A 27,927-nucleotide genomic window follows, 5' to 3' on the forward strand; every position below is an offset into this window, starting at 1 on the left:
AAAGGAGACATATGTACTACTATTTGTAATACTTTAAACAAGAAAATAAAAATTAAAAAAAAAAGAAAAGAAAAAGAAACCTGGAGCCACGGCAGCCTTGTTTCTATAATCCAACAAGGACTCAGTAGGCAGCCCAGAGCTGGCGTAGCAGCTCAGCCTCCTCTCAGGACTCGCCTCTGTCCAGCTTCCTTCTCACTCAGCCATCTCGGCCTATTGCTTTGGCCCTCAGAGACACAAGATAGCTGCTGCCCTTCCCACGATCACATCTTAATCCACGCAGGGGGGGAAGCCCCAAAGCCTCTTCCCATGGGACCATCTACATCAGTGGTTCTCAACCTTGGCTGCACATTAGAATCACCTGGGAATCTTTTTAAAATCCTGATTTCTGGGCCTCATCCTCCGGAAATTCTGTTTCTTTGTTATGGGGTGGGGCCACAACATTAGTAACAAAGAAACAGAATTTCCGGAGGATGGGGCCAAGAAATCAGGATTTTAAAAAGATTCCCAAGTGATTCTACTGTGCAGCCAAGGTTGAGAACCACTGGTCTACATGAAATTCTGCCTATAGAGCTGTCACACGGCCACCTGGAAAGGTGAGTGGGGAGACTGAGCAGTGCTAACAGGTGTGTCATCCTCACTAACAGAAAAAAAAATCCAGGTTCTGCTAGAAGGAAAGGGGGGTTAATATGAGCAGGAAGTTGCAGTTATGTCTCCCTCACCTCTTCCCTCTGTCCCAGCACACAGGGATCGGGGGCCGGCATGTTTCACAGGCACCGGGTTAAGTGCCATTGCAAGGGCACAGCTGTGGCTCTGCCCTTTTCTTTTCCAGTTAAAAATAAACGTTGTGCCTTTAAACGCCATATTTAAAACAAGTAAATATTTTTTGCCTAGCTGAGTAGTAACAGTCAGGCACCTGTCCATGGGCGCCTCCCACTTTTTGCCATCCACTTCGTTAATTCAACGGTTGGCCTCTACCCAGCGGGAAACAACCACCAACTAGAACACAGAGCTGGCGTGGTTCCCGCTGCCTTTGGCCTTCAGACGCCACTCATTTCCAAAGGGGCTCCAGTGAGCACTGTTCCCCACCCGTCACTGAGGTCGTGTCACATCCACACTGAGTTAGCGTCTCTTGTCACAGTCTTCCCTCCTGGGATCCCCTGACCGCCTAATCGTGCACACATTGAGCATCACTCTTTGTGCTGTGGGTTTTGACAAATACGCCTTGTTATGCATCTACCATTACGACATAGACAGAATGGTTTCACCGCCCTGTAATCCTCGGAGCTCATTTCTTTTTAGCACTGAATAAAAGCACTGTCTGGTGTACCGGTTTATTTACCCACTCACCCGCTTAAGGGCATCTTGGTTGCTTCCAACAAGGGTGATTAATAAAGCTTCCATAAACACCCAAGTGCAGGCTTCTGTGTAAACACCAAGGAGAGTGATCCCTACACTGTATGGTAAAAGCATGTTTCGTTTTATAAGAAACTGCCCAATCGTCTTCTAAAGTGGCCACACCATTTGTATTCCCACCATTTCCATTCATGCCCAGTGAACGAGGCCCTGTTGTTCTGCCTCAACACGTTTCAATGTCCAGTGGGAATAACAAATGTGATAAAGCGGGGTCACCTGAGAAAGGGTCATCCACACAAAAGGAGGAAAACCAACACACCATCGGCTACTGACTAGAGGACCGGGCCGTGACCGTGCCGGGCCCCTTCTCCTCCTCACGCCCCGGCCCCGAGGCGGTTCCCCGTCTCCCTTTGCCCAGGTGAGAGGCTGAAGCGCGGAGGAGCCGGGCAGGTGCTCGGCACGCCCCGGTGGGGATCCCAGCAGGCCCGGTGCTTGTCTACTGCCCATCCTGACATCGTGGCGTGTCAGCCGTAAGGCCAAGAGAAACTCTGCCCACTTCCCAGACTCCATCGGGGAACTTGAAGAGTTAACCTGGAAATGAGTTTCAAATCAACTCTCCGCTGTTTTTTCCAGAGTGACTTTGCTAATGCGTTTAAGAGAAGGCGGAAATGGCAGGCTCACATCCCCGGTGAAAGATAAATTGCTTTCTCCAGTTTCCTGGCCTCCAAACGGCAGGGCTCCGACAAGATCAGACTGCTGACCGCATCCGACAACACGGTTCAAGTTCAGCTCCCTGCAGGATAAAGAGCGGTGTTGCTGCGGTGGGGCGAGGGTGGGTCCTTCACACGGGTTTCTGTGAAGGGCCACCACGACTCCAGAATAAGCACCCAGCCTACACAGAGACCCAGCTGCCATAATGGGAAAGCAAAATTAACCGACAGGACTCCATTTGGAGGCAAGAAAAGTGGCTATGGAAAGACTCCACTCCAGCCCTGGCCCCTGTGGCTCGGTTGGTTGGGTGTCGTCCATGCACTGAAAGGTTGCCGGTTCGATTCTCGGTCAGGGCACAGGCCCGAGTTGTGGGCTGGATTTCTGGTGGGGGAGGGGAGAGGGCATGCAGGAGGCAGCCAATCAATGTTTTACTCTCACATCGATGTGTCTCTCTCTCTTCCTCCCCCTTTCTCTCTCTCCAAAAATCAACAAATATATTTAAAAACGAAGAAAGACTCCACTCTACCCACTCTCCTGGTGGGACGCACTGTGGACACACATCTCAGAGGAAAGACAGACTGAAGCCCTACGACCTGCCTTTGGGTTTGCAGCTGCAGTGCAGGAAGCTGGGCAGGAGGACGGGGGCCGGGTCCTTCCTGGCACTAATATTCTGAGCGTCAGTCCCAGCAAAGGCTGGTTAGAGGCTCCCGGCTCTGTGTCTGCAGGTGCCAACCTCAGACAGCCACCTCACTTAGCAGAAAGCCAGGAGGGAGGGAGCTCCCTCGCCCTTTGGGTGCCCAGAAAAGCCACTGGACACAGAAGCCCTCCTGAGGGAGGGTGACACACACATGTCCATTTCCACTATGGGTCAGAGTCATGAAGCTGCTAAGAGACTCTATTTTAGCACATGGCCCTTTCCCAGTGCCAAGGCCACGCCCATGGCACTGTGGCTCTGAGTCCTACCCACGCCCGTACAATGGGCAAACTGAACAGTTTCATGCTGCCTGCTCTAGCGATGACAAGACCCTAAAACTGCCGGCACTCCTATAAACAAAGCACTAGGAGCAGATGGTCGTCATGATTTTTGTGAGGGGGGAAAAGCACCGTGTTTCTCTGAAAGGTCCGGAAATCGTTCCCTTACATTCAGGTCGCGTGCTTTAGCCACATGAACTTCTGGCAAGGCTGGACAGAAACAACCTCCACGACTCCCTTCAAGGATGTAATGAGCCACATTCACACACTGAATTAATCCTGGTTGTGAAGACCCACAGCCGCCCCAGCACGTAGGAAACAGGACCGTAGAGAGAGGAGGGAGATCTCTACCTTGCAAGTCACATTCTAGAAAGATTTTCTATTAAATAATAGAAATGTCAAACTTATACAAAAACAGTGAGAACAGTGTAATGACGGCACATTCATATCTGTGCCCGGCCAGCCTTGCTTCCTATGTAACCCCCCCACCCAACTGCTGCCCCCACAAATCACCTAAGGCAAAACCCAGCCACTGTTTTATTTTCCCATGTAAATCATCCGGTGCATAGCTCTAAACGGCAGTGACTTTTTATAAAATATGAACATAATACACTCAATAACGCCATGGCCATGATACAGTTAACAGTTCTCCAGGATTAAATGTCCAGCCAGCGTCCCATTGCCTTTTCTCTGTTTGCTAAACCCGGTTGGTTGGTTTGCTTGTTCACGTGGGGACCCTCACACAGCCCAGTCCATATGCTGTGGTTGGCTGCTCTTTCTCCCAGGTCTCTCTTGACTTACAGGTTCCCCTTCCAATTCTTTTTTCTTTGCAATTTTGTTGTTGTTGAAGGAACCAGGTCGTTAGTCACGTAAACCTTCCCACAGTCTGGAGTTTGCCAATGCTGTGCCTTTAGTAGTGTTTATGGTGCTTCCTGTGTCCCTCTGTCCCCAGTACCTCCTATAAATTGTCCGTTAGATCAGAGGCTTGTGCAGATCCAGTTCCGCGTTTTATTTATTTACCCCCTTGGGGCAGCACCTCAGGCTCTCCCTCTGTGTCATCTCTGTTCCCTTCCCTTCCCATCTCCCTACATCTGCTCTGAGGTGAATACCTGCCTACTTATACGGCAATCCAGTCCCATTTCTGCCAATTTTTGTAGTTGTCTGAGCAGAGGGTCACCACACGGTACTGTGTCCCTCAGATTGGATGGGTCTCTTCTTCTCCACCTACTGAATTCTGTCCACACTCTAAAGCCCAACGGAGCCTCTGGGGGCCGAGGCACCCACCCCCACAGGAGGTGACTCCATGGTTAACAACTGTCTGTACTCATGGGACATACATCAAACCCCAGCCTGTTCCTGACATTCTCTGTCTGCAGGCCCCTGGCCCCATTCTTCAACCAGATTGGAGTTCTAGTCATTTTATTTAGCCACACCCCAGGAATACTGCTCAGCCCAAGAGACACCTAAGTGCCCATGAGTGTCGGGTCACTGACCACACACGTGCGTGCCGGCAGCAACACGCACACGTCACTTTTCACAGCTACTTGCCAGGGGAAAGTTTTCTTCTGCAGTTTGAAAGAAGACATTATATTTTTGTTAGATAAACACAGAACTGGATTCTAAAGACTCCGTTCCCTCTTCTACTTCCCAACACACAAATCTGTGTGTGCTTCCCTATGCAGGTCGGGGAGGTACCATGGGCTTATATGCAGACCCCTTTTCCTTAAATACCTAACTTTGCAGGTGTTGTGATTATCTTCCTGTGTCTAGCTTCAGGAAAAAGCGAAAGTCCAAACTGCATAAGGTGGGAAACCTTAGCACAGTAACTTCAGACACTGGAAACGAGGGCATTTCATGTCAAGCCATAAAAGTACTTGGTGTGTCTCTTTAAGAAGAGAAGGAAAGAAAAAGATTCAACATGCATAATTCAGCCAAGCCTTGATATTTGAAGGAGAAATTATACAGAGAAGTCATGCGGGTTGTTGGGTCCTTCGAAGCATGGAGAAATGTAATATTGCATCTCAAATACATTTCATGGTCTACTTAACTTAATAAATAAAAAATTGCATTTCTGAGTTACAGATGGTGCCGATAAAATGAATGAACACATGAGTACCGTTACCAAGAGTGTAACTGGAAAAGTTGTCTATCTCAGTATTGAGATCAAATTTTCAAATAGCTAAAATGAGTCTACAAGTACAGACTTATGGGAAAAACAAACACACATTTGAATGCCATATTCAAAGTTTGCCTAGGTTATATGCTTTCTATTTTTAAAAAGTATTTCAAAGTTTTTTGGTGTTTTTTATTTGTTTGTTACAGCACAAAACAGTGGTTCCTAATGTTTTTGGTATGAAAATGTCATTTTAATATAAAAATTGCCAACTCTTACCAGATAGTCACTTTTGAGAATATATGCTTCAGAAAATGCCTAAAGACTAAAAGTTATTTTGTACAATTTCATGTCTTTTAGATGAATTTGAATGAGTGTAATTGTCTCTAGAACACTGAGAGAGTAACAGAATCCGGCAGGAGGCACTGAGTCCATGCGGAGGCCCATGCCGAGATCTGAACCGCCTCTCACATCACCGGAGGCCGAGGAAGCAGCTGAGTCCTCACAGCTGGCATGGAGATGCCCCAGAGCAAAACAGAGAAGGAAGAACCACATGTGAAAACAAAACCTACAAACTGCAAATCGCATGAAAGTACTTTGACGTCTGCGAGAGGGAAGCTGCAAAGCTGGACCAGGAAGAAGGTGAGGGGACCCATGGCAGATCTTGGAGGTCCCAGCATTTGCTCCCTCACGGAAGAAGGGAAGAAGAGGGCCGTGCCTGAGAGGGAACTGCCATTGGGCGCTGAGGCAGGGGATCCAGGAAGAAAGCCACAGAAGGTGACAGAGGGGCTGAGTTGTCAAGGTCCTGGCAAACCACCACAAGGACGTTGGCTTTTGGCTTTTGGCTTTTGTCCTGAGTGAGATGGAGCCACTGGGGGTTTTGTGCAGAGAAAGGGCTTGACCTACCGTCTTAGAAAAAACTCATCTCCTTGCTCTTTGAGAGATAGAAGTGGGGGTGGGGGTGGGGGGGAAACAAACATAGATGCAGTATGAAGGATTTGGCTTCTGCATCTATTCTGAAGGTGCCCCAACAGGACTTCCTGGCAGAGTAGAAGTAAGGGTGAGAGAAAGCACAGTCCAGGTGATAAGGTTTATGGCTTATGGAACAGAAGGATTTGCAGTGAACTAAGGCAGAGAAGGCTGTGGATGAAGCGGTGTAGAACCATCTATGACTCAATCAGGTGGAGGTGTTGAGGAGGCAGTTAGATGTGGTTCAGGGGAGAAGTCTGGGCTAAAGGCATAGAGTTTGGGGTCACTGATGTAGATGCACCAAAAACCACAAGGCTATGGGATTGAGTGCAGGCAGAGATGGAGAGGAGACTCTAGAATGGGAGAAATAATCACATCTTTGAACTGACATGAATCCAGTGGAGAATAAGGAATCTATGATGGAGAGAAGATAAAGGGGGCTGGAGTGAAGTCCTAGAGTGGAGAGGGGGGTACTGGGGTCCAGGAGGCGGGACTAACGTGAGGAAACGTCCTTGTAGTGTAACAGGCAGGTAGGCAAGCATGTGGTGGAGAGTCAAGGGGTTGGTGGACACGTGGAGATACAGGCAGAAGGCGCTCTTCTGGTGGATTCAATTCTTCCTGTAGAGTAAGAATCAGGTTTCCATAGGAAAGAGTAAGGATGGAGAAAGGCATTGGGGCCAAGCAGAAAGAAAGGGTGAGCTTCTATTGGGGAGCTGGACAGCCTGTGGAGATAGAGCAAGATTGTCCAATATGTTGAGGACCCACTGAGGATCATGGTCAGGAATTTAAAAGCAAAACAGTCTGTATGGTAGTATATTTTGCAGAGCTTTATTGAGACCTGGTTAACATATATAACGTCCGTCTTCCCTTACCCAAGTACAAGCAAGGTCTAGGCAGAGCTGGAGTCAACAAGGGCCCTGGTTTTGCCACGCTGCCGCAATGAAGCAAGAGGATGCACCAGCTGAGGAGTATGCAGGAGTGTGATGCCTGACAGTGGACGGAACACTGGGTGAGAAGGGGAGAGAGGACCTAATGGGGGTGAGGAGGGAAAAAGTGTAAGATCAACAGATTCATTCCATTATTTCCCCAAAGAGTAAATGAAAAATAAATGAATCAAGCATGAGATCAACACACTTTTAAAGAAGTAAAGTCCAATAAATAGAGACAAAGCAGAAACAAGTGAATTAGAAGTTGGAAAACCAGTAGAATTAAAGTTAGAAATCAGTGGCTGGAAACAAAAACAAGAGATCTATTTGCTAACTAGTCAAGAAGAAAAGAGAGAAAGAAAAATAAGAAATGAAAGAGGAAAATAGTCTTGAAAGAAGAAAAGTTTTAAAATTATATGAAATTTCTTTGTATAACTATGCACTTGTTTGAAAACCTGGGTAAAATGGATACTTTTCAGGGGCTATATAACTTATCAAACAGACCAAATTCCATGGAAGAAAGAAAGTTTCCAAAGAGCTACTCTTTCCAAAAGCACTAGACCCAGCTGGTGTCCAAGGGGGGTTCTACCAAAGCTTCATAGAATGGATCATTCCAACACATATGACACTCACAGTATAGAAAGAGGACAAATTTCAAGTTCTTTTAATGAAGAGAACAAAGCACTGATACCAAAATCTGACAAACACTGAACAGAAGAAAAACCCAGGCAATCCTACTTAGAAGTACCAATGTAAAAATTCTTCAATAAATAGCCCCAGATATTTCCAGTCCTTATGTGTGGGCTGCACTTAGCAACATGGTTCCAAACAATACAAGTTGGAAAGGGGATGAGGGGAGTCACCGTATAGTAGAGGAACCAAACAAACATGACCTCAGCTCAGTGATCAAGGTCAACGTCCACAGTGATGAGTTATGGTGACAGCATGCTCCCCTGATATGATGTGGTGAGAGGGGCGCTTTACCTCTGTTCTTCCTCCCCAAAACTCATGACTCCATTATAGCCATGAGAAAATCATCAGACAAATCCCAGTAGAAGTGCAGTCTACAAAATACCTGCAATCCTCCTCAAAAATGGGAGATTATATTTTTCTAGGAATTTGTCCATTTCATCAACATTGTCCAGCTTGTTGGCATATAGTTGCTCACAGTATTTTCTTACAATCCTTTATGTTTCTGTGGTGTTGGTTGTTACTTCGCCACCTTCATTTCTGATTTTATTTATTTGGGTCCTCTTTGTTTCTTGATGAGTCCGGCTAGAGGTTCATCAATCGTGTTTATCTTGGTTTCATTGATCTTTTGTTTTTGTTTTTTAGTCTCTCTGTCATTTATCTCTGCTTTAATCTTTATTATTTCCTTTCTTCTACTTACTCTGGGATTTTCTTATTGTTCTCTTTCTAGTTCTTTAAGTTGTAGGGTTAGATAGTTGATCAAAATTTTTTTTTTAAATATATTTTTATTGATTTTTTACAGAGAGGAAGGGAGAGAGATAGAGAGTTAGAAACATCGATGAGAGAGAAACATCGATCAGCTGCCTCCTGCACCCCTCCTACTGGGGATGTGCCCGCAACTAATCTTTATTATTTCCTTCCTTCTACTTACTCTGGGATTTTCTTATTGTTCTCTTTCTAGTTCTTTAAGTTGTAGGGTTAGATAGTTGATCAAAATTTTTTTAAGGTAGGCCTAGAGTGCTATGAACTTCCCTCTCAGGACTGCTTTTGCTATGTCCCATAGATTTTAGGTTGTTGCATGCTCATTTTCATTTGTTTCCAGAAAATTTTTGATTTTTTTCTTGATCTCATTGGTAACCCATTCATCCTATATAATAAAAGCCTAATATGCTAAGTGTCTGGTCATCCAGTAGGCAGTTCAACCAATAAAAGTGTAATATGCTAATGATATGCTAAGGCCGCTCAACTGCTCCTATGATGTGCACTGACCTCCAGGGGGCAGAAGCTCCGACCAGTAGGTTAGCTTGCTGCTGGGGTCCAGCCAATCGGAACTGAACGAGATGTTCTGGACACACCCTGGAGCCCTCCCACGGTCCCTCCCCAGCTGGACAACCTCCTAAATCCCTCCCCGACCCGATTGTGCACTGGTGGGGTCCCTCAGCCTGGCCTGTGCCCTCTCGCAATCTGGGACCCCTCGGGGGATGTAGAAGAGCCAGTTTCAGCCCAATCCCGCAGGCCAGGTCGAGGTACCCCACTGGTGCACGAATTCGTGCACCGGGCCTCTAGTTATTTAATAACATGCTATTTAGCCTACATGTGTTTGAATGTTTTTGAATGATTTTACTGTAGTTGATTTCTAATTTCATTCCATTGTGATCTGAGAAGATGCTTGATAGGATTTCAATCTTCTTGAACTTGTAGAGACTTGTTTTATGTCCTAACATGTGGTCTATTTTTGGGAATGACCCATGTGCACTTGAGAAGAATGTATATTCTTCTGGCCTGTAGAGTTTCTGATGAAAAATCAGCTGACAGCCTTATGGGGACTCCTTTGTAGGTAACAAATTGCTTTTCTCTTGCTGCCTTTAAGATTTTCTCTTTGTCTTTAATTTTTGGCATTTTAATTATGATGTGTCTGGACATGGGCCTCTTTGGGTTCTTCTTGCTTGGGAATATCTGTTCCTCCTGAACTTGTGTGACTTTTCCCTTCACCAGGTGAGAGCAGTTTTCTGCCATTATTTCTTCAAACAGGTTCCCTATTCTTTTTCTCACTTCCTTCACCTTCTGGTACTCCTATGATGCAAATATTGTTATGTTTCATGTTGTCCTATAATTCCCTTAAATTGTCCTGTTTTTTAATTGTTTTCTCTTTTTGGTTTTCTGATTGAGTGATTTTTTTCTACCCCTTCTTCTAATTCACTTATCTAATCCTCAGCTTTTCCAAATCTGTTTATTTCTTCCAATGTGTTCTTTATTAGGCTATGTCTTTCTTCATTTCCAATTGGTCATTTTTCATAGTTTCTATGTCTTTTCTCATGCTGTTCAGCATCCTTGTAATCATTACTCTGAACTCTATAACTGATAAATTTTTTTATCTCCATTTCATTTAGTTCTTCTGGAGAATTCTCTTGTTTTTTCACTTGGGGTTTATTTTTTGTCTCCCCATTTTGGCTGCCTGTTAGGGTTTGTTTCTATGGATTAGATAGGTCTGCTATGACTCCCTGTCTTTTTGGAGGAACTCTGGTGGTCAGGTGCTGTTTGTGACTGGCACTGAGTACCCTGTTTGGAGCTCTCAGCAATCCACAGCTTGTGGCTCTCTCTGCTGAGTGCCTTTGGAAAGGACCAAGATGTACATCAAGGTCTGCTTTTCCTAGCCCCAGGTCCAAAAGCAGATCCGGTAAAGACTTAAAGCATCCAGGGATTTGCCTCTACCTGTAGGCTGATTGTTATTTTCAGTCTCTTAATGAGCCTCAGGCTGCAGACCACAGCAAGGCATAACCTCCACAGGGTGGGGTGAGAGGTTTTCCAACAGGGTGGGGCAATTGCTCCCCCCCCCCATCCCCCGCCATGAAAGCTGCCTGGATGGTAGAGGTCTACCTGAGAAATATGTCCTCTGCAGTATGGGGGAATGACTCAGCACAGGAAACCAAGCAGCTCTCACCCCAGAGCCCCCAATCCTGGATTCTCCTCACACAGCTCTAGCCCACTCTGCCTTCCCTCTGCCAGAGCCCAAGGTGAGTGGCTGCACACAAAATTTTGTGTGTTTGACCTTTAAGAAAGTGCCTGCATTTCCAGCCATCTCTCCCTGGCAGACAGTAACCCCACTGCTTTCCACAACCATGATATGTGGGCACCTTTCTCAATTCTGGCGCACTGGGCTGGGGAGCCCAACTTGGTGTTTAGACTCCAGAGCTGTCAGTGGGAATGCCCCACAGCTGAAATATCCCTCCAGAACTCCAGCTGCTGTCTGTGGGAGCCCAGCCAGCCCTCTCACTTCCTACTAGTCTCTATATGGTCTCCAATTTATGTCCTCGGTTATAAGTGTTCTTTCCAGCTAGTCTTTAGTTGATTACTCAGGATGGTTTTTCTATATTTTAGTTGTAATTCCATTTTGGTCCTGGGCGAGTGTCAGTGTAGCTTCCACTTAATCTGTTGCTATTTTGGAAAGTCTCTCTGCTACTATTTAATATTGTCCTGGAGATACTGGACAATGCAGTTAGACAAGGGAAAGAAATCAGGAGCATAAAAAACACACGGAAGAAATAAAATGATAATTATTTGCAGATTTGCTTGTGCAATTATGTAATTAGATGGTATGAACTGTGGTTCATATAAAAATAAAAAGTTAGCATGAATGGCCAGGAAAACTCTACCAAAGAGCAATAAAGTCAAGTTAACCTGATCAGAATTAAAACATGCCATAAAGCTTCAATAATTAGTGTGGTACCAGAGAATGAAAGCCAAATAGACCAATGATACAGAACAGAAACTCCAGAAATTGACTCATATGCATATGGAAATTTAACATATTTTCATGGTGGTATCTCCAATCTGTGAAATAAAGATAGGGATTTTTATTTATTTATTTTTAATTTTTAATATATTTTTATTGATTTCAGAGAGGAAGGGAAAGGTAGAGAAAGATAGAAACATCAATGATGAGAGAGAATCATTGATTGGCTGCCTCCTGCAAGCCCCCTACTGGGGATACAGCCTGCAACCCGGGGGGATACAGCCCGCAACCCGGGCACGTGCCCTTGACCAGAATTGAACCCAGGACCCTTCAGTCCGAAGGCCAATGCTCTATCCACTGAGCGAAACCAGCTAGGACAAGATAGGGATTTTTAAAAATGGCATTAGGACCACCAGACCAGAAAACAAAGTTGGATCCATACTTGACGCTATACGACAAAATACATCCAAATGGGTCAAAGGTTTAAGTATAAATAAAAGTACTAGAAAAAAATGGGTGATTCCTTTATAAGCCTTGAATAAGGACGCCTTTTAAAACTATGACTCAAAATCTAATGGAAGTCAACTACATTTTTTAAATGGCAAAAAGGGAAGTCAAGAAAATGATAATCTAAGAAAAAGTACTTTCAACACATATCTCAAGGGCTAATCTCCCTTAATTTATAAGGAGCTCCATTGTAAATTAAAAACATTAAATGATTAGCAGCCTAATTTTAAAAAAGCAAACAAGAAATTTAAATAACTTAAACACATGAGAAGATGCTCAATCTCGCCTGAATGACAAATGCAGTAAGCTCCAGCTGGGATAGCTGTTTTCAATTCTCAGACTGACAAACACGAAAAGTAGAAATTGGCTCCCACTGGGGACTCTCTACAGAGAGTCATTCATGGCTCCTTGTGGGTGAAAAATGGAAACCATGGAACAAAATAGTAACTTTGAGCAAAACTGTCAAAAAGCATTTGCCCCTGACAGCCTCTGAGAATCTGGAATCCAGCATATGCATGAAATATATACATACATGCATACATACATACATACACAAAGGTCATTAACTGCAGCACTGTATGCAATAACAAAAAATTGAAAAGAACCAAGCATCCAGCAATGGCTGCTGAGCTATGGTATAACCCAGTGGTTGGCAAACTGCGGCTCGCGAGACACATGTGGCTCTTTGGCCCCTTGAGTGTGGCTCTTCCACAAAATACCGACTTCTGTGCATGGGCCACAAAGTTTCAATCGCACTGTACGTGTGCGCCCGCACGTAGTATTTTGTGGAAGAGCCACCCTCAAGGGGCCAAAGAGCCGCATGTGGCTCGCGAGCCGCAGTTTGCCAACCACTGGTATAACCATACAGAGGGTTATTGTGTGACTAAATAAAGACTAAAGACATTCTCTCTTTACTGATAGGGAATTATCTTCAAGATATATTAAATGGGGGTAAAAGATATAGGACAGTATTTGCAGTATGCTACTTCTTGCATAAAACAGGAGGAAGCCAAGATTATACCAGTGTCTCTTTGTATTTGTGTAAAGACCAGGGAGGTACGTGGGATCCTGAGGCAGTGACTGCCTACGGGGTGAAGAATGGGCACGTGGTGACGGGATCAGAGCGAGAATTCTCCAGGCGCACCTCTCATATGACAGACGCTCCTCATTCACGGGGGGTCACAGCCTCAGGAACCCATCATGAGCTGAAAATACCGTAAGTTGAGAGCACATTTAACACACCTGACCTACCAAACAGCATAGCTTAGCCTCGCCTACCTTAAACATGCTTACAAATCAGCCCACATCTGAGCCATTATCTTGAGTTTCATTTCAAGAGTAATTGCCTTCCTCTCCTTCTCACCAGAAGCAGGAGGCACAAGCATATGGGCTTTCTGTGGACATGGTGGGACACAGAAACACAATATCCAAACACGCTGGCAACACAGCACACTAGAGTATTGGTTGTTCCCCTCGTGATCATTGGGCTGAATGGGAGCTGAGGCTCACTGCCCAGCATCACAAGAGAAAATCATGCACATTGCTAGCCCAGGAAAAGATCAAAATTCAAAGAACAGTTTCTACTGAGCGTGTATCGCATCACACCATCGTAAAGTTGAAATACCATCAGTCAAACCATTGTAAGTCAGGGACCATTAGTATTTTCACTTTGAACCATAAAGATGTTTACTATTTATTACAAAGCAAAACACAGAAAAGAGGAAAGTGGAAGTAGGGGCAAGGAACTAGGAGGGGGGTGGGGGGGGAGGGGAAGAGAACCCAGTCGGCTCCCAGGGAGAATAGAAGCAATCTTGAAAGATTCAGTATCAATATAAAACTGAGGTTTGGACTTGATATAACTACTAAATGGGGAGTCTTGAAGGTCTCTCTCAGCAGCCAGAAAACAATAGAATCCAATGTTCTATATGTAGAGCAATTGAGAAATAATGTGCAGAATTCAGAAAAGAGGAGATCTGGGACCTGGAGAGTATATGCTAAGTGAAATAAGCCAGTCAGAGAAAGACAAGTATCACATGAACTCACTCACATGTGTAACCTAATGAACAAAATAAACTGATGAACAAAAAAGATCCAGAGACCTGAAGCATGCAACAGACTGACCTATTTCAGAGGAAGGGGAGGGTTGAGCGGGGAGATTAATCAATGAACTCATAGACATAGCCCATGGACAGACAATAGTTCAGGGAAGGCCTGGAGAGGGGATGGGAGCAGGAGCAGGGTGGAAGGGGTCAATAGGGGGGGGACATGTGTAATATTTTCAACAATAAAGATAAATTTAAAAAAACACACACAAAAAGAAACAAAAATAATGTTATAAAAGTCCTACACAGTGTATGAAACTGAATACAAAATTACAATACACTGCAATGCACTGTTGCTAGCAGCCCATCTTCCCAAACCCAGGATTCCAAAAGTGCCTTATGAAACCATTTTCACTTGAATGAACAAAGATTACGTTTGTCCCCTGGAACAAAGGAGCCAGCCACATTCCAGAAAGGTCAGTGTTAAGGTAATCTCAGGTGATCTCTGCAATTGAGAAGCTGTAAACCTCTGAGAATCTCTCAGAAGTTTTTTGCTTTGCCAGGTGAGTTGAGCCATAATGCTCTGTTTTGGGTTTTACATGCACATATGCACTCACTCACAGACACACAAACACAGATACACACACACACACACACACACACACACACCCCTTCTCCTAGGGTCACCAACAATTATAGCATTAAGGGCCCCATAGCAGGGAGGCCGCCTCTCCCCATGGGATCCACAGCCACCTCTCCACAGGCCCTTTAAGAGCTCCGGTGGGACAGACTCCAGGACCAGCTTTTCCGGACTCTCCAGGGCCCTAGGGAAGGCCTCAACTTCCAGAGGCAAAGTGTGCTGCTAACCCAGCAAGACAGGATCCCGGGAAACTCCAGGTGAGTGTGCTCACCTTTGGCCTAGTCTCTCACTGGGCTGAGGAGGTGGGGATCTGTAAGGAGAAAGACACTGGGCTTGCAGATAGACCTGGGGCGGTCATTGTTGGCAGTGCCTTTAGGTAAGCGGGCCCTCAGGTGATAGTGGCTGTGGCCACTGCGCAATTCCATTCCTGCAGTTGGCACGGTAAGCGCCCAGCCTGTTTTGTCTTCCGGAGGGCAAGTATAGTGTCAGTCACCGGTGACTGACATGGGGCTTAACATGTTAGAGACCCAGAGGCCTGATATCTCTGACAGACAACCCTGCTAGACAAAAGCTACCCAGTTAAAAGAAAGTGTGGTGAATGAAAACATGTACAGTATCAGCCATGTATACAAAAATGAGAGCTATAAATATACATGCTTATATTTAAAAAAACATACACAATAGAAGGATATACGTCAAAAACTAAAAAGGAAAAATAGATGACTTATGGAGGAAGGTTAAAACAAGAAGGAAGACCCAGGGACAGACCTTAGACATCTCCGAACCTGGCTTGGCTTTGGAAATATGCAATTATCCTATATAATTACAAAACAAAGTGGAAATTTAAGCAATCCTTGAAAAATTAAAAATACAACAAAGGAACTTATTCATCGGGTTGGTGGCATAGCCACACAGAGAGGATTTCAAAACCCAGTAATCTGACTAAATCCCTCAAGTTCCTACAGGCCAACAATCTAAATTCCAACTTCCTCAGGAAAAATGTTACCGTGACTGTGAGGACTGCTGTTCTGATACTATTGGATGTGTATGTAGGAAACGGCACATAAGCCATTATATTGCTGTCATTGGAAAAAGGGATTTGGGGCATGGGAACAGGAAGATACAGATCCAAGATCTAAGTGGTCCTAAAATTGAATTGCAAGTATCAGAACTAATTCATATAGATGTTTCTCTTTTCTAGACCATCTGTGAAGTGTAACTTGCACCTAAGTGTGCAATTGATGAGTTTTGACAAATGTATACACTTGTGCACCCACTGTCACTCCAGAAATAGAATACATGCATCACTCAAAAATTCCCCTCATCACCTCTGCATCAATCCCCATACCTGCCTTTGACCCTCAAAACCCTAACCTGCTTCCTGTCACTATAAGATTAGCTTTCCCTTCTCTAGAGCATCCTGTACATGAAGTCATGTGGTAGCGACTCTTGTGCGTGACTTCTTTCACTCACAATGTTTCCGAGACCCATCTGGGTTGTTGCATGAATGAACAGCCTGTTAGTTTTTATTGCTGAATAGTATTCTGTAGTATGAACTCATAGATATATTTTTTTTTCTCATAGATATATTTTAAGTTAAAACGTATAAGATATCCCAGGCCTGTCCACTGAAAAGGCATAGAAGCAATGACCAACCCAGTGGCCATGGGTATTCCGGATGCCTAGCTTGTATACTATTCTTTTTAATTAAAGTACAGTTGGCATAAGTATTATATTAGTTTCAAGTGTACTTCTCAGAGTTAGGAGATGGTCCAGGTCTCCTGAACCACATTGAGTGGAGTCAAAAGCCTGCCATGATGAGGTTTCTAAGGCCCCAAAAAAGGACAATTTGACCAATAAAAATAGCTGTGATGGATTTTAAAAATATAAAATATTAAAATCATTGAGTTCAAAATGATATATATATTTTTATATTTTTTTATTTTTATTTTATTGATTTTTTACAGAGAGGAAGGGAGAGGAATAGAGAGTTAGAAACATCGATGAGAGAGAAATATCGATCAGCTGCCTCCTGCATGCCCCCCACTGGGGGTGTGCCCACAACCAAGGCACATGCCCTTGACCGGAATCGAACCTGGGACCCTTCAGTCCGCAGGCCGACGCTCTATCCACTGAGCCAAACCGGTTAGGGCTGATATATATTTTTTAAATAATAAATTTACTGATTTTTGAGAGAGAGGAAGAGAGAGAGAGAGAGAGAGAGAGAGAGAGAGGAACTGGCAACGTCCTGGTGCACAGAATGACACCAGGATGATGCCCAACCAACTGCGCCACTCTGTCCAGGGCCAAAATATTTTTTTAAAACTCTAACCAATTCCTAGGAAGTTGCTAAGGAACAAACACAGTATTCCAGAAACTGTTAAATAACAACAAAAGAATCAAGCATTTATACTGACTCTCCTAGAACTTAAATAAATGAAAAAGGAATGATTGAATGAGAACATCTGCAACTCTTGAGAATTAATAGACCTATGTAATAGGCCAATGGCTGCCAACATCCCCAAAAGACAGACAAGCAAACAGTCACATACTTCTCGGTTGGAAGGGTGCCACCATGACATCATCTTAAAAATAAACAAAGATCCAGGAGCTGGTTCAGGTTCTCATGAACGACCAATTTATAAGAGATACAGGGACAAAGACGCATGCACGTGCTGCTCTGGGGTACAACAGCACAGTGTAGACACTCCACAGCAAAGGACACGCTCATCTCAGCCGCTGAATTACAAGGTGGGTCACCAGCTGTGTGGCGTGACTACCTCCATGGCCACACGACTCTTTTTTTTTTTTTTTAAATATGTTTTATTTATTTTTTACAGAGAGGAAAGGGGAGGAATAGAGAGTTAGAAACATCGATCAGCTGCCTCCTGCACACCTCCTACTGGGGATGTACCCACAACCAAGGTACATGCCCTTGACCAGAATTGAACCTGGGACCCTTCAGTCCCCAGGCCGACGCTCTATCCAGTGAGCCAAACCGGTTAGGGCGGCCACACGACTCTTGGTGATGTGGTATAAATGACTGTTGAAGGGTAGCAGAACACACCACCCCAACATATGCCATTTTGGTGTACAGATGGTTTTGAGCTGAAGGCAACTAAGAAGCAGCAGACACAAGATCTCTTTTGCCCAGGAGGCCCAGCTGCTCCCCCAGGCCTGCCCTTCCCCTTGTGATTGGGAAGAAGCATTGGGGCTGCCTTTATTCCTTTATTCATATCTAGCCCCTTCCCCAAGGGCCACCAATAGAAGTCCAGGAATATTCTCCAGAGACATTTTTCCTTCAGAATTGCTGGGTGAGCTCCCGCCTTTGTTATGAGCACGGTTGGGTGCAGTCCCAGTGAGACAGTGAGGATGGGGACAGCGCCTGAGAATCGGCACCTGTATGAGCAGCCTGCGGGGGTGGGGTGAGGGGGGTGCAGAACATTGGTCAGCACAGGATGGGAGACCAGTTCTCATGCCTATAGGGTACAATCTCATATCCTGCGTCCGGAAACATGTACTCTCAGAGAGATAATAAGGTTCCCAAAGCAGAAAAACAGAGGAAAACAAATTATATAAATGTGTAATAATAAATGTGTACATTTTGGTGCATATTTAAATTTTTAAAAAATATTTTTTATTGATTTCAGAGAGTAAGGGAGAGGGAGAGAGATAGAAACATCAATGATGAGAGAGAATCATTGATCGGCTGCCTCCTACATGCTCCCTACTAGGGATTGAGCCCACAACCCAGGCATTTGCCCTTGACCGGAATCCAACCCGGGACCCTCGGTCCACAGGCCAATGCTCTATCCACTGAGCCAAACCAGCTAAGGCTTGGTGCATATTTTATATCTTTTCTCAAAATGATTCATACCTTGTATTTACAAAATTGCTATCATAGTGCATGGTTTTATAATTGGCTGATTCACTTCTTAGAACATAAGACATGGGAGAATGATCATTCTAACAGCTAAATAATTTCACCAAACCCCTAATACCGTGATTTTGCTTTTCCCTAAAAATTCATCATCATAAATAATGACCATGATAAACATCTTTGTTCATGAACCTTTATAACAGTTTTAAAAATTAATTCCTTAGTTTAAATTTCTACAAGTGGAAATTGCTGATTGAAAACAAATATTTGAAGTTTTTATCCATACCATCAACTTGTTTTCTGGTATAGCTACAAGGATTGACATTCTTATCAGCAGTGGGTTTTAACTTTTTGTCCATAAAAATGGAGAAAAGGAGCGCTCCTTGTTAAATTTGCATTTCTCATTTCTATTTATTTATAGTGCAGTGTTTTCCTGTCTTTATGGTGATGTGTCATCTCTGCAGGCCTCATAGTGAGCTTTCTGCTAAGGCATTCATCCTGCTGATTCTGCTGTGTAAGAGATTTGCATATATGAAGGCCATATCTTTTGTCATGTGGCCATTTTTTTTTCTAGTTTTTCACTTGTGGTTAATCTTCTTCATTGAGTTTTTTTGTTTGTTTTTTAAAATATATATTTTTATTGATTTTAGAAAGAGAAAGAGAAAGGTATAGAAAGATAGAAGCAGAGATGAGAGAGAAACATCAATTGGCTGCCTTCTACATACCCCCTACTGGGGATTGAGCCTGCAACCTGGGCATGTGCCCTGACCAGGAATTGATTGTCACCTCCTGGTTCATGGGCCAACACTCAACCACTTAGCCACACCAGCCAGGCTCTAACATACAGTTTTAATGTTCAGGTAGTAAAATCTCTTCCTTTTCTCCATTTCCCTCAGATCCTTCAGTAGAATGCATCTCCTTCTCTAACAGAATGACTTCCAACAATCTAGCACCACTTGCCGCTCAGTTTGGCCAATCCATCCACTGCCCATCCTACGTGCTAGTGCAGTGGCTCCCAAGTATTTCCATGATGTGCACATGAAAGATGAAACATCTGTACAGGACACAGGGGTGAGTGGTCAGGGCTGTCTCAGACCTCCACAGGAGGCCGAGGGGATCAAGGCTTCAGTCCGCTCTAGCCCACGTTGGGCACAGCCCTCCGCTGTAGACCCCAGGGAAGGAGATACTCCCAGTACTCACACTCCTCAGTGACTCTAGAGACGCAGGAACCCAGGTTGCCAGAGAGGAAAACAGTAAGAATTCTGCTGGAGCCCAGGCACAACCCCAGGGCAGAGACTGTGAACAGCAATCACAGGGGGGCTGCTTCAGGAACAGGTGATATTTTTGTGGATCTTGAGTAAATGGGTGGGGTTTTAACCAGGAAGTGAACAAGGCAAGAGGGAGAGGAAGGATTTCTATGCAATGAGAATGGTTCAAACAAAGCAAAGACCATCTCCCCAGGTGACCCACTCGGCACAGCTGGGAGAAGGTGGAGGCGCATATAGTTTGGTGTCTTGTTGACGCAGCATGTTCTCCACTGATTCATACTGACAAATGCACTTTCTCTGGAGGAGACTTTGGCGCCGTGATGACCTTATCATACAGCACATATTATAAAGCACACAGTTAGATAGAAAACCCACTAACTTTCTGATAAAACACTCACAATACCACTGCCCCTCCTGGGCGTCCCGCAGAAGTGGTGCGGCTGCCAGGGATGGGGAATGAGGAGATTTGGAGCTCTCGTAGCTGAGCTGCTTTCCAGGCACCTTCAGTTCATGTGAAGAACATTTCTCCACCAGCTCAGAGTCGTTATTCCCAGTTCTAGGTAATACATGGCTCCCATTCAAATCAACGATGAAAAGCGCCAAGTCCATTCCACTTAGAAGAGTCCATCTCGGAGATCTTGGAGACCAGAGGACTCCCTGGAATCTCCAAAGGCCATGCAGAGGCTGTTGGGGGATTGATCCACTCCAAGCCCTTCTTACCTATGACCTGGAGGGTCGCAGCCCCTGTGCCCTCCCTCTGGCCCCAACCACACCTCATCCTGGCCCTTTAAGACCTATTAGAAGTATTCATGCTTCTAGCATCAACTAGTAACACTGCAGTAATTTGTAAATGCAGTGCAGTGATCATCTGTATTATAAAAGGCCAGTGGCCATAACGCTGTAACGACCAAACAACCAGTCACCAGGAGGTGCATGGAGCAGCTCTCGGTCCCTCCCCCCAGCCCGCAAGCGGCTCTCGGCGGTGGGACAGGGCTTGAGGCGCGGCGGGTCTGGGTCTCGTGCAATTTCACGCGCTGGGCCTCTAGTGTATTCTAAAGAATCAGAACTCCTGCTAGCTTCCTGAATAATATAAAAGTCCAAGTGAAGAAGACCAAGGGATCAGGGAAGGTTAAAAAGAAGTTAATTATTTATAGCAACACTGAAAGCTCCATTTCCACAAACAACATATTCGTCTTTGGAGAATGTCCCACTTGGGACTCATAAAACCACAAAGATAAGACCAACCAAGCCCAGCCTCTTAGTGGGCACTTCCCAGGACAGCTTTGCAGTATCAGATCGCATACAAGGAAAAAACAATGACTCTCTCGGGAAAATGACATGAGCTTTGGAAGACAAGGAACGAGGAAACCGCAGCGTCTGTTATACTGTGCACAACTCGACCCCCTGAAAAGGCCACAACCACTGCGATTCATTCAGTCTTCATTAAGCGGTGATTACAGTCCGTGCCAGAAACACTGGAGATCATCAGAGAGCCAATTTCCTTCCAAGCATCCGTTTCCTGTGGTCATTTTTGCCTTTCCCAAAATGCGTTTTCAGCCCAAGCTGCTTCCGTAAACCCCTCTGTGAGGCTCTCCCATAACGTGACCGCTGTCGCCTCATCGTTTTCAAGTCCCCCTCTTCCTGCAGCTCTTTCCGACCCCCCAGCTTTCTCCAGGTGGACATGCCCACACTTCCCGGCCCCTCCCAGAATTCCGTACAATCTCTCATCACAAATGCATGAAGGCCTTTTGTTTAGCCACATGAAGTTACCAATATTCAAAGGTTTTTGATTTGCACAGTGGCAACCTCATGATTCAGCCTAATATTTCAAATGGTTTTTATTTACTTTAAGTCCAAGTCAGGGACTGCATTTTAATTGTGTTCCCCCCCCCCCACACACACACACACACAACTGTGCCAGTACTTGTTTAAGACACTCAAGAAATTGTTGGCGGGGGGGAGAAGGTTGGCATCATTAACCAATTAGAACCCACAAACCTTTTTTTTAAAAATTATATATATATTTTTATTGGTGGTTTTTTTTACAGAGAGGAAGGGAGAAGGATAGAGAATTAGAAACATTGATGAGAGAGAAACATCGATCAGCTGCCTCCTGCACACCTCCCACTGGGGATGTGCCCGCAACCAAGGTACATGCCCTTGACTGGAATCGAACCTGGGATCCTTCAGTCCGCAGGCCGACACTCTATCCACTGAGCCAAACCGGTTAGGGCCCCACAAACCTTTTAAAAGAGTGAACAAGCACGACAATGGCATTCTAAAAACAGGAGCGCTCACCTGTGCCACCTGACAGGCCGTCACAGCCACTGGCACTGGTTCTGCCCTTCACCTCTGCTGGGGCAAGGAAACTGCTCATCATTATAAGCACATCTTCTGGATCTCCCACGCTCAAGTCTTACGATGAACAAAACGTTCCCAGACAATCGCTTCCTTGCCTGACTGGTAACTGGTTTGGTGAGACATCTCCTGGAGGAACAGGAAGGCAAGCCAAAACCCTGCTGCACGGGACTGCGGGTACCACGGACATGGGGTCACCTACCCTGTTCAATGGGCGATGCGGGCGTGTGTGAGACAGAGGAGATGGGAACAGATGCCAACGTTCGCTCCTGCTAAGGCAAGAACGGCAGTGGTTGCTCACACAGATCTGGTGTCTACGTATGAAAGCACCGTGTGGAATCCGGAGAGCTAGAAATCTGGAGAGCCAGTCAGGCTTTAAAGCTCCCCTTGCTAAAAGGTACCGTGTATACGTGCCCATGCGCGTGCACATAAGCCCATGTGTGCATACGAGCACGTGTGCGTAGCTCTATAAGGGTTCTGCAGGTTAGGGGAGAGAGAAGAAATCACAGGACGGCGACGTTACTCAGAGCAGAGACACGTTCTTGGACACAGCTCTGAGCATCACTGTCGGGCACACCTTGCTCTCACAGGACCTTACAGCCCCCACTGGCATGGTGCCGCCATTGGCCACATGACGGAGAGGAGGTTCCACCCCTCGCGCACGCTCGTGGGGCTGGAGAGCGACAAAGGGACACACTGGAATTTGAACCTGGCGTTCCGCTCTGAGTCGTGTTGCTCATCACCACACAGGCACCTCGTGCTGCTCAGCTAGGGAGACTCAGTTACACTAGGAAACGATTCAGGCAGTCAGGTTGGTGATAGAGGGTCTCCATGTCCGCACAGGTCAACCCCATCCCAGCCCTCAAAACAAGACACGGCAGGGTCACTGGGGCCTGGGAAGCCGACCACTGCCGGGGTCTGAGTGGTTACGGGCAGTTAATGTGCAGCCATGCTGAGCACTGAAAGGCTAGTCACCTTCCAGCCATAAAAGCTAATGGTAAATGGGATCTGGACCCTCCAAGTCAGTGGTTCTCAACCTTGGCTGCACATTAGAATCACCTGGGAATCTTTTTAAAATCCTGATTTCTGGGCAGCATCCTCGGGACACACTGGAATTTGAACCTGGCGTTCCGCTCTGAGTCGTGTTGCTCATCACCACACAGGCACCTCGTGCTGCTCAGCTAGGGAGACTCAGTTACACTAGGAAACGATTCAGGCAGTCAGGTTGGTGATAGAGGGTCTCCATGTCCGCACAGGTCAACCCCATCCCAGCCCTCAAAACAAGACACGGCAGGGTCACTGGGGCCTGGGAAGCCGACCACTGCCGGGGTCTGAGTGGTTACGGGCAGTTAATGTGCAGCCATGCTGAGCACTGAAAGGCTAGTCACCTTCCAGCCATAAAAGCTAATGGTAAATGGGATCTGGACCCTCCAAGTCAGTGGTTCTCAACCTTGGCTGCACATTAGAATCACCTGGGAATCTTTTTAAAATCCTGATTTCTGGGCAGCCAAGGCTGAGAACCACTGCTCTAAGTCGTCCTCTCGCCGAGGAGGAAGCGTGCCTCCTTTCTAAGTCCTTTTCCCAGAGCAGAAGCCGCAGGCCTGGGGCAGCATCTTCCCAGCGGCCCTCTCCTCCCTTCGCTCTCCCAAGAAGTGACCATCTCACTACCCACTTTATTCCTCACGTGGGTACATATCAGAGAACCGGAACTGCACCTGGGCAGTAAGTAAGAAAACTTGTTGGAAAGATGAGGCGCTCCCATCACAGGAAGACAAACAAAGTTTTAGGTTTCAGCCTCTCGTTTGCAAACCATCACTGACCAGGGAAGTGACAAAAATCAAAAATCAAGTTTTAAACCTGCAAAACTAAACACAGATGCTGGGGGGGCGGGGGGGGCGGGGGGGCGACCACACTGGAATTCAACCTCCCAGCCAGCCAAGTTCAAATAGCCAACCATGTTTACAAGTGCAAGAGTCCGTCAGCAGAATTGTAGCTCAGAACCACTGGGTCCGGGGACATTTACAAGTTCCCCCACAGGAGCACACATGAGAATGCCAGACATCCAGCTGTGACCCTTAGCCATGAACACCTGTAACAGGATGGAAACCCTGGACACAGCCCTGAGAGGGTGGCCAGGGGACCGCAGCACAGTCTTAGCTGTGCCCAACAAGTCCAACAGTGCGGGCTGATTATGGCGAATGCCAGCCTAGGGCCAGGCCGAGAAAGCTCCGGATTTAGAACACTAGGAAGTGTTATCAGAGTGACTCAGTGGTTGAGCGATGACCTATGAACCAGGAGGTCATGGTTCAATTACTGATCAGGGCTCATGCTCGGGTTGTGGGCTCCATCCCCAGTAGGGGGGCGTGCTGGAGGCAGCCGATCAATGATTCTCTCTCATCCTTGATGTTTCTATCTCTCTCTCCCTCTCCCTTCCTCTCTGAAATCAATAAAAATGTATTTTTTTTTAAGTGCCCAGATGAGCCCTGACTGGTTTGGCTCAGTGGATAGAGCGCCGGCCTAAGGACTGAAGGGTCCCGGGTTCGATTCTGGTCAAGGGCATGTACCTTGGTTGCGGGCACATCCCCAGTAGGGGGTGTGCAGGAGGCAGCTGATCGATATTTCTCTCTCATCGATGTTTCTAACTCTCTATCCCTCTCCCTTCCTCTCCGTAAAAAATCAATAAAATATATTTAAAAAAATAAAAAATAAATAAAGTGCCCAGATGAGCCTCTATCTGTTGGCTCGGATTCACGCCTTCCCCTTCGGTAGTCAGTGACAGTGTTGCCTTGTCTAGTGAAAATGGTACTTGTGGAGTTAGTTTGCGGGGAAATGGCAACACATAATTAAATGCAGGCAACACTAAAAAACGGGGAGCCATCACTTCCTTCCATTAAGAAATGCATGCGAACCCTCAGATTAGCCAGAAACAAGGAGAAAAGCATCCCCAGGCGAGGATGAAGGGGTCAGACTGAGCTTTGAGGAGTGTGGTCCTCTCCCCACGGTGTGTGCTACTCATTCTGTCGTTAGGGCGGGGTCACTGATTTGGTGACTGGCAAAAGCTTCCGCACCCCCTCAATACGACAGCACAACACATTTAAACAAAAGCTCTTGTGTTTTTGAAAAGTGAAGCAAAGGCTGGGAATAGTTCCCTTCCGGGCACAGTGTTTCGTTTAAAACCTACATAGACGTTTCTCATGATCTCTCACTGGAGCCAACCTCATTTAAAAATGTTAATTGAAATAAGCACCAGAAAGGCAAATGAACAAACATCTTAAGATGTCCTCACCTAGGTGTGTCAGCTAGCAGCTGCCTGAACTCGGTTTGCCCGCCCCCAGCATATGACCAGTGAAGCCGTGTGTCAACTGTTCTCCCAGATCTAAAACCCATCCGCCTCCGACAAAGACCAGAATAGCTAAGAACAAGGCTTTTGGGTCCGATTAGTAGCAAGAGCTTCCAGATCAAAATAAAGTTTAAAACCAGCTTCTACCTGTAGCTGTCCCCTCTAGTTGATCTTGAACAAGCCTGATGACGTCAGATACATCAATCTGATGGTCACTTTCTTCCGTTTGGGCCTCATTGGATCCTCGCGGGGAAGAACAATCCTTGCTTCCCGATTTCTTGCACAGGATAAATCTCCAACAGTCAAACATCGGTCTGTAGGGTGGAAAACAAATTTTAAAAGGAAAACGAGGTCACGCTGCCAATACACATCCGAGGTATTTCTTTGAACAAAGCCCAAATAACTAGATACAGCCTTTAGCAAAGTTTATTCTGAAATGGATATAGTATGTTTAAAATTAAATTCATTCTTGCCCTGGCCAGTCTGGCTCAGTGGTTGAGTGCTGACCCATGCACCAATAAGTCACCGGTTCATTTCCCAGTAGGGGGTGTGCAGGAGGCAGCCCATCAATGTTTCTCTCTCATATTGATGTTTTTTTCTCTCTCTCTCTTCTCTCTCTCTCTCTCTCTCTCTCTCTCTCTCTTTCCCTTACTTTCCCTTCTTCTCTCTCTAAAGTCAGTAAAACATATTTCTAAAAAATTAAATTCATTCTTCTCCAATGAATATCTATCAATGTTCAGTTTACCAAGCAAGCTTCTTTTATAATATTGAAGTGAAATAAAGGGTTACATAAACAAAAATTTACTTCTGCTGTTTAAGAGAAAGCAAAACCTAGATTTTTTTTTCCCCTTGACATTTAGGCTCTAGTTTCAAGGATATAAAAACCCCTGGTTCTCCTGGTTTCAATGTCACAGTCTATTTCACTAAACTGGCGAACTTTCAAAACCATGCCGACGGCTTATTCAGGTTACTTAAGAACATTTTAAATCCTCTAAGTAAAGAATGCCCTCAGCGTTCCAGAACAAACAGTAAAATCTTATTCCTCCAGTGAAAATTTGGCAGAGAAACATAAATCAGGTTGTTTTAGAAGCAATCTTGAATTTAAAGAGACAACTAGTAACTGTATCTCAAACAGAAGCCACCTGAAATCCTTTGCTGGGCAAACAATTCACCTTTATTAGGTAATTACTAACTACACTTCTTCAGACGTAGTGTTTTAGAATATTTATGGTTCATTACTATTTCCTCCTGTTGGCTTCATACTGGCAGGGTCCCTTCTTTAAGAATAAAGGCATAAATAATTGGACTTGAATAAATTTGACTTGTGGCTCCACAATCTCACCTTTCATTTTACTGCTTTACATTCTGCTTTATCCATTTCCGGTTTACTTTAGTCCCTGCCTCAAGGACCCCCCAGGGAAACCCTTCCTGCCCCTTCCAGGAGAATGCTGGGAGATTAGAGACTGGGGCCTGCCAATGGCCACTGTTCTGCATCAGTCCATGGAGGGCGCCCTGCTGTCCCAGACAGGCCCTGGTCACTCCGTCCAACAAGGTTCCCCCAGGTCCCCGGCCACAGGATGGCCGCTCGTGCTCAGCGAGGCTCGCAGGTCTGGCCACCCTCTGGACACATAGGAAGCTTCATAAGCTCCCCCAATGCCGGCCGGCCTTGGGGGGGAGGGGTTCCAATATGCCGCCTACGTGACAACTGCGGCAGAGTCTCAGTGATCGTTCCAGAGAGGAAGGAGCCACCACAAGACCGGGGGGAGGTGGGGACACACAGTTCAGATCCCAAACCCTTTGGGGTGTCACCAATTCCACACCTGTCCCTAACAAGAAGATATCACGTTTCTCCCACCCCCTCCTCTTCCTGCCAAAACACAGTTCCCTTGGGCTTCACTGCCTGTCCTGTAAGATCCGCCCACCCCTTTGTTTTTATTAATGCTGCTGGTGGTCAATAACTTGTTTGTTACCCATATGCATCCTTCGTGTCTCTTGTCCAGGAATGTCTTCCAGATCCTTATAACCTTGATCCTTAAACGTCTTTGCACACCACCACCACCAGAAACCTTCACCGAGAAGATGAGCCACATGCCACACCCACTCTCCTCTGGCAGGACCTCGTGCCTCAGCATTTGTCACTTGTCCTTGGTCCTTGCTTCATCTTTCAGAGAAGATCAGACCATACCTGGTGCTCCAGGAAGGGCACAGACTGTCAAGCGCAGCCAAAGACTTCCCATTGCTTAAATCTAGGTTTGACATTAAAAAAGAGGAAAAGGCCCTAGCTGGTTTGGCTCAGTGGATAGAGCAGGTGTGGGCAACCCCTGGCACGCATGCCAAACATGGCACGCCAGTAACTTTTGCTGGCACGTGAAACCCTCTCTTATACTCTTCCATTTACAATTTTTTTCTTAATAGCGACTTTTTT

General features: G+C 45.7%; 1 protein-coding gene across 2 annotated transcripts in view; it reads right to left on the reverse strand.

Annotated features, from left to right (window-relative positions):
• MCF2L (MCF.2 cell line derived transforming sequence-like) overlaps positions 1-27,927 on the reverse strand; it is a 178,419-nt gene that overhangs the window by 143,244 nt on the left and 7,248 nt on the right. The window contains exons 2-3 of one of the 2 annotated variants that reach the window (XM_014531939.1): positions 25,650-25,816; positions 22,103-22,156 (exon numbers count right to left, since the gene is read on the reverse strand). In XM_014531939.1, coding sequence (XP_014387425.1) covers positions 22,103-22,156; positions 25,650-25,812 — 217 coding nt within the window. In that variant the 5' untranslated portion in view covers positions 25,813-25,816. The remainder of the gene's footprint in view (positions 1-22,102; positions 22,157-25,649; positions 25,817-27,927) is intronic. The other variant, XM_014531941.1, reaches the window with a different exon arrangement.

This window comes from Myotis brandtii, unplaced genomic scaffold (assembly GCF_000412655.1).
Source record: "Myotis brandtii unplaced genomic scaffold, ASM41265v1 scaffold83, whole genome shotgun sequence".
In the NCBI taxonomy this organism is placed as follows: domain Eukaryota; kingdom Metazoa; phylum Chordata; class Mammalia; order Chiroptera; family Vespertilionidae; genus Myotis; species Myotis brandtii.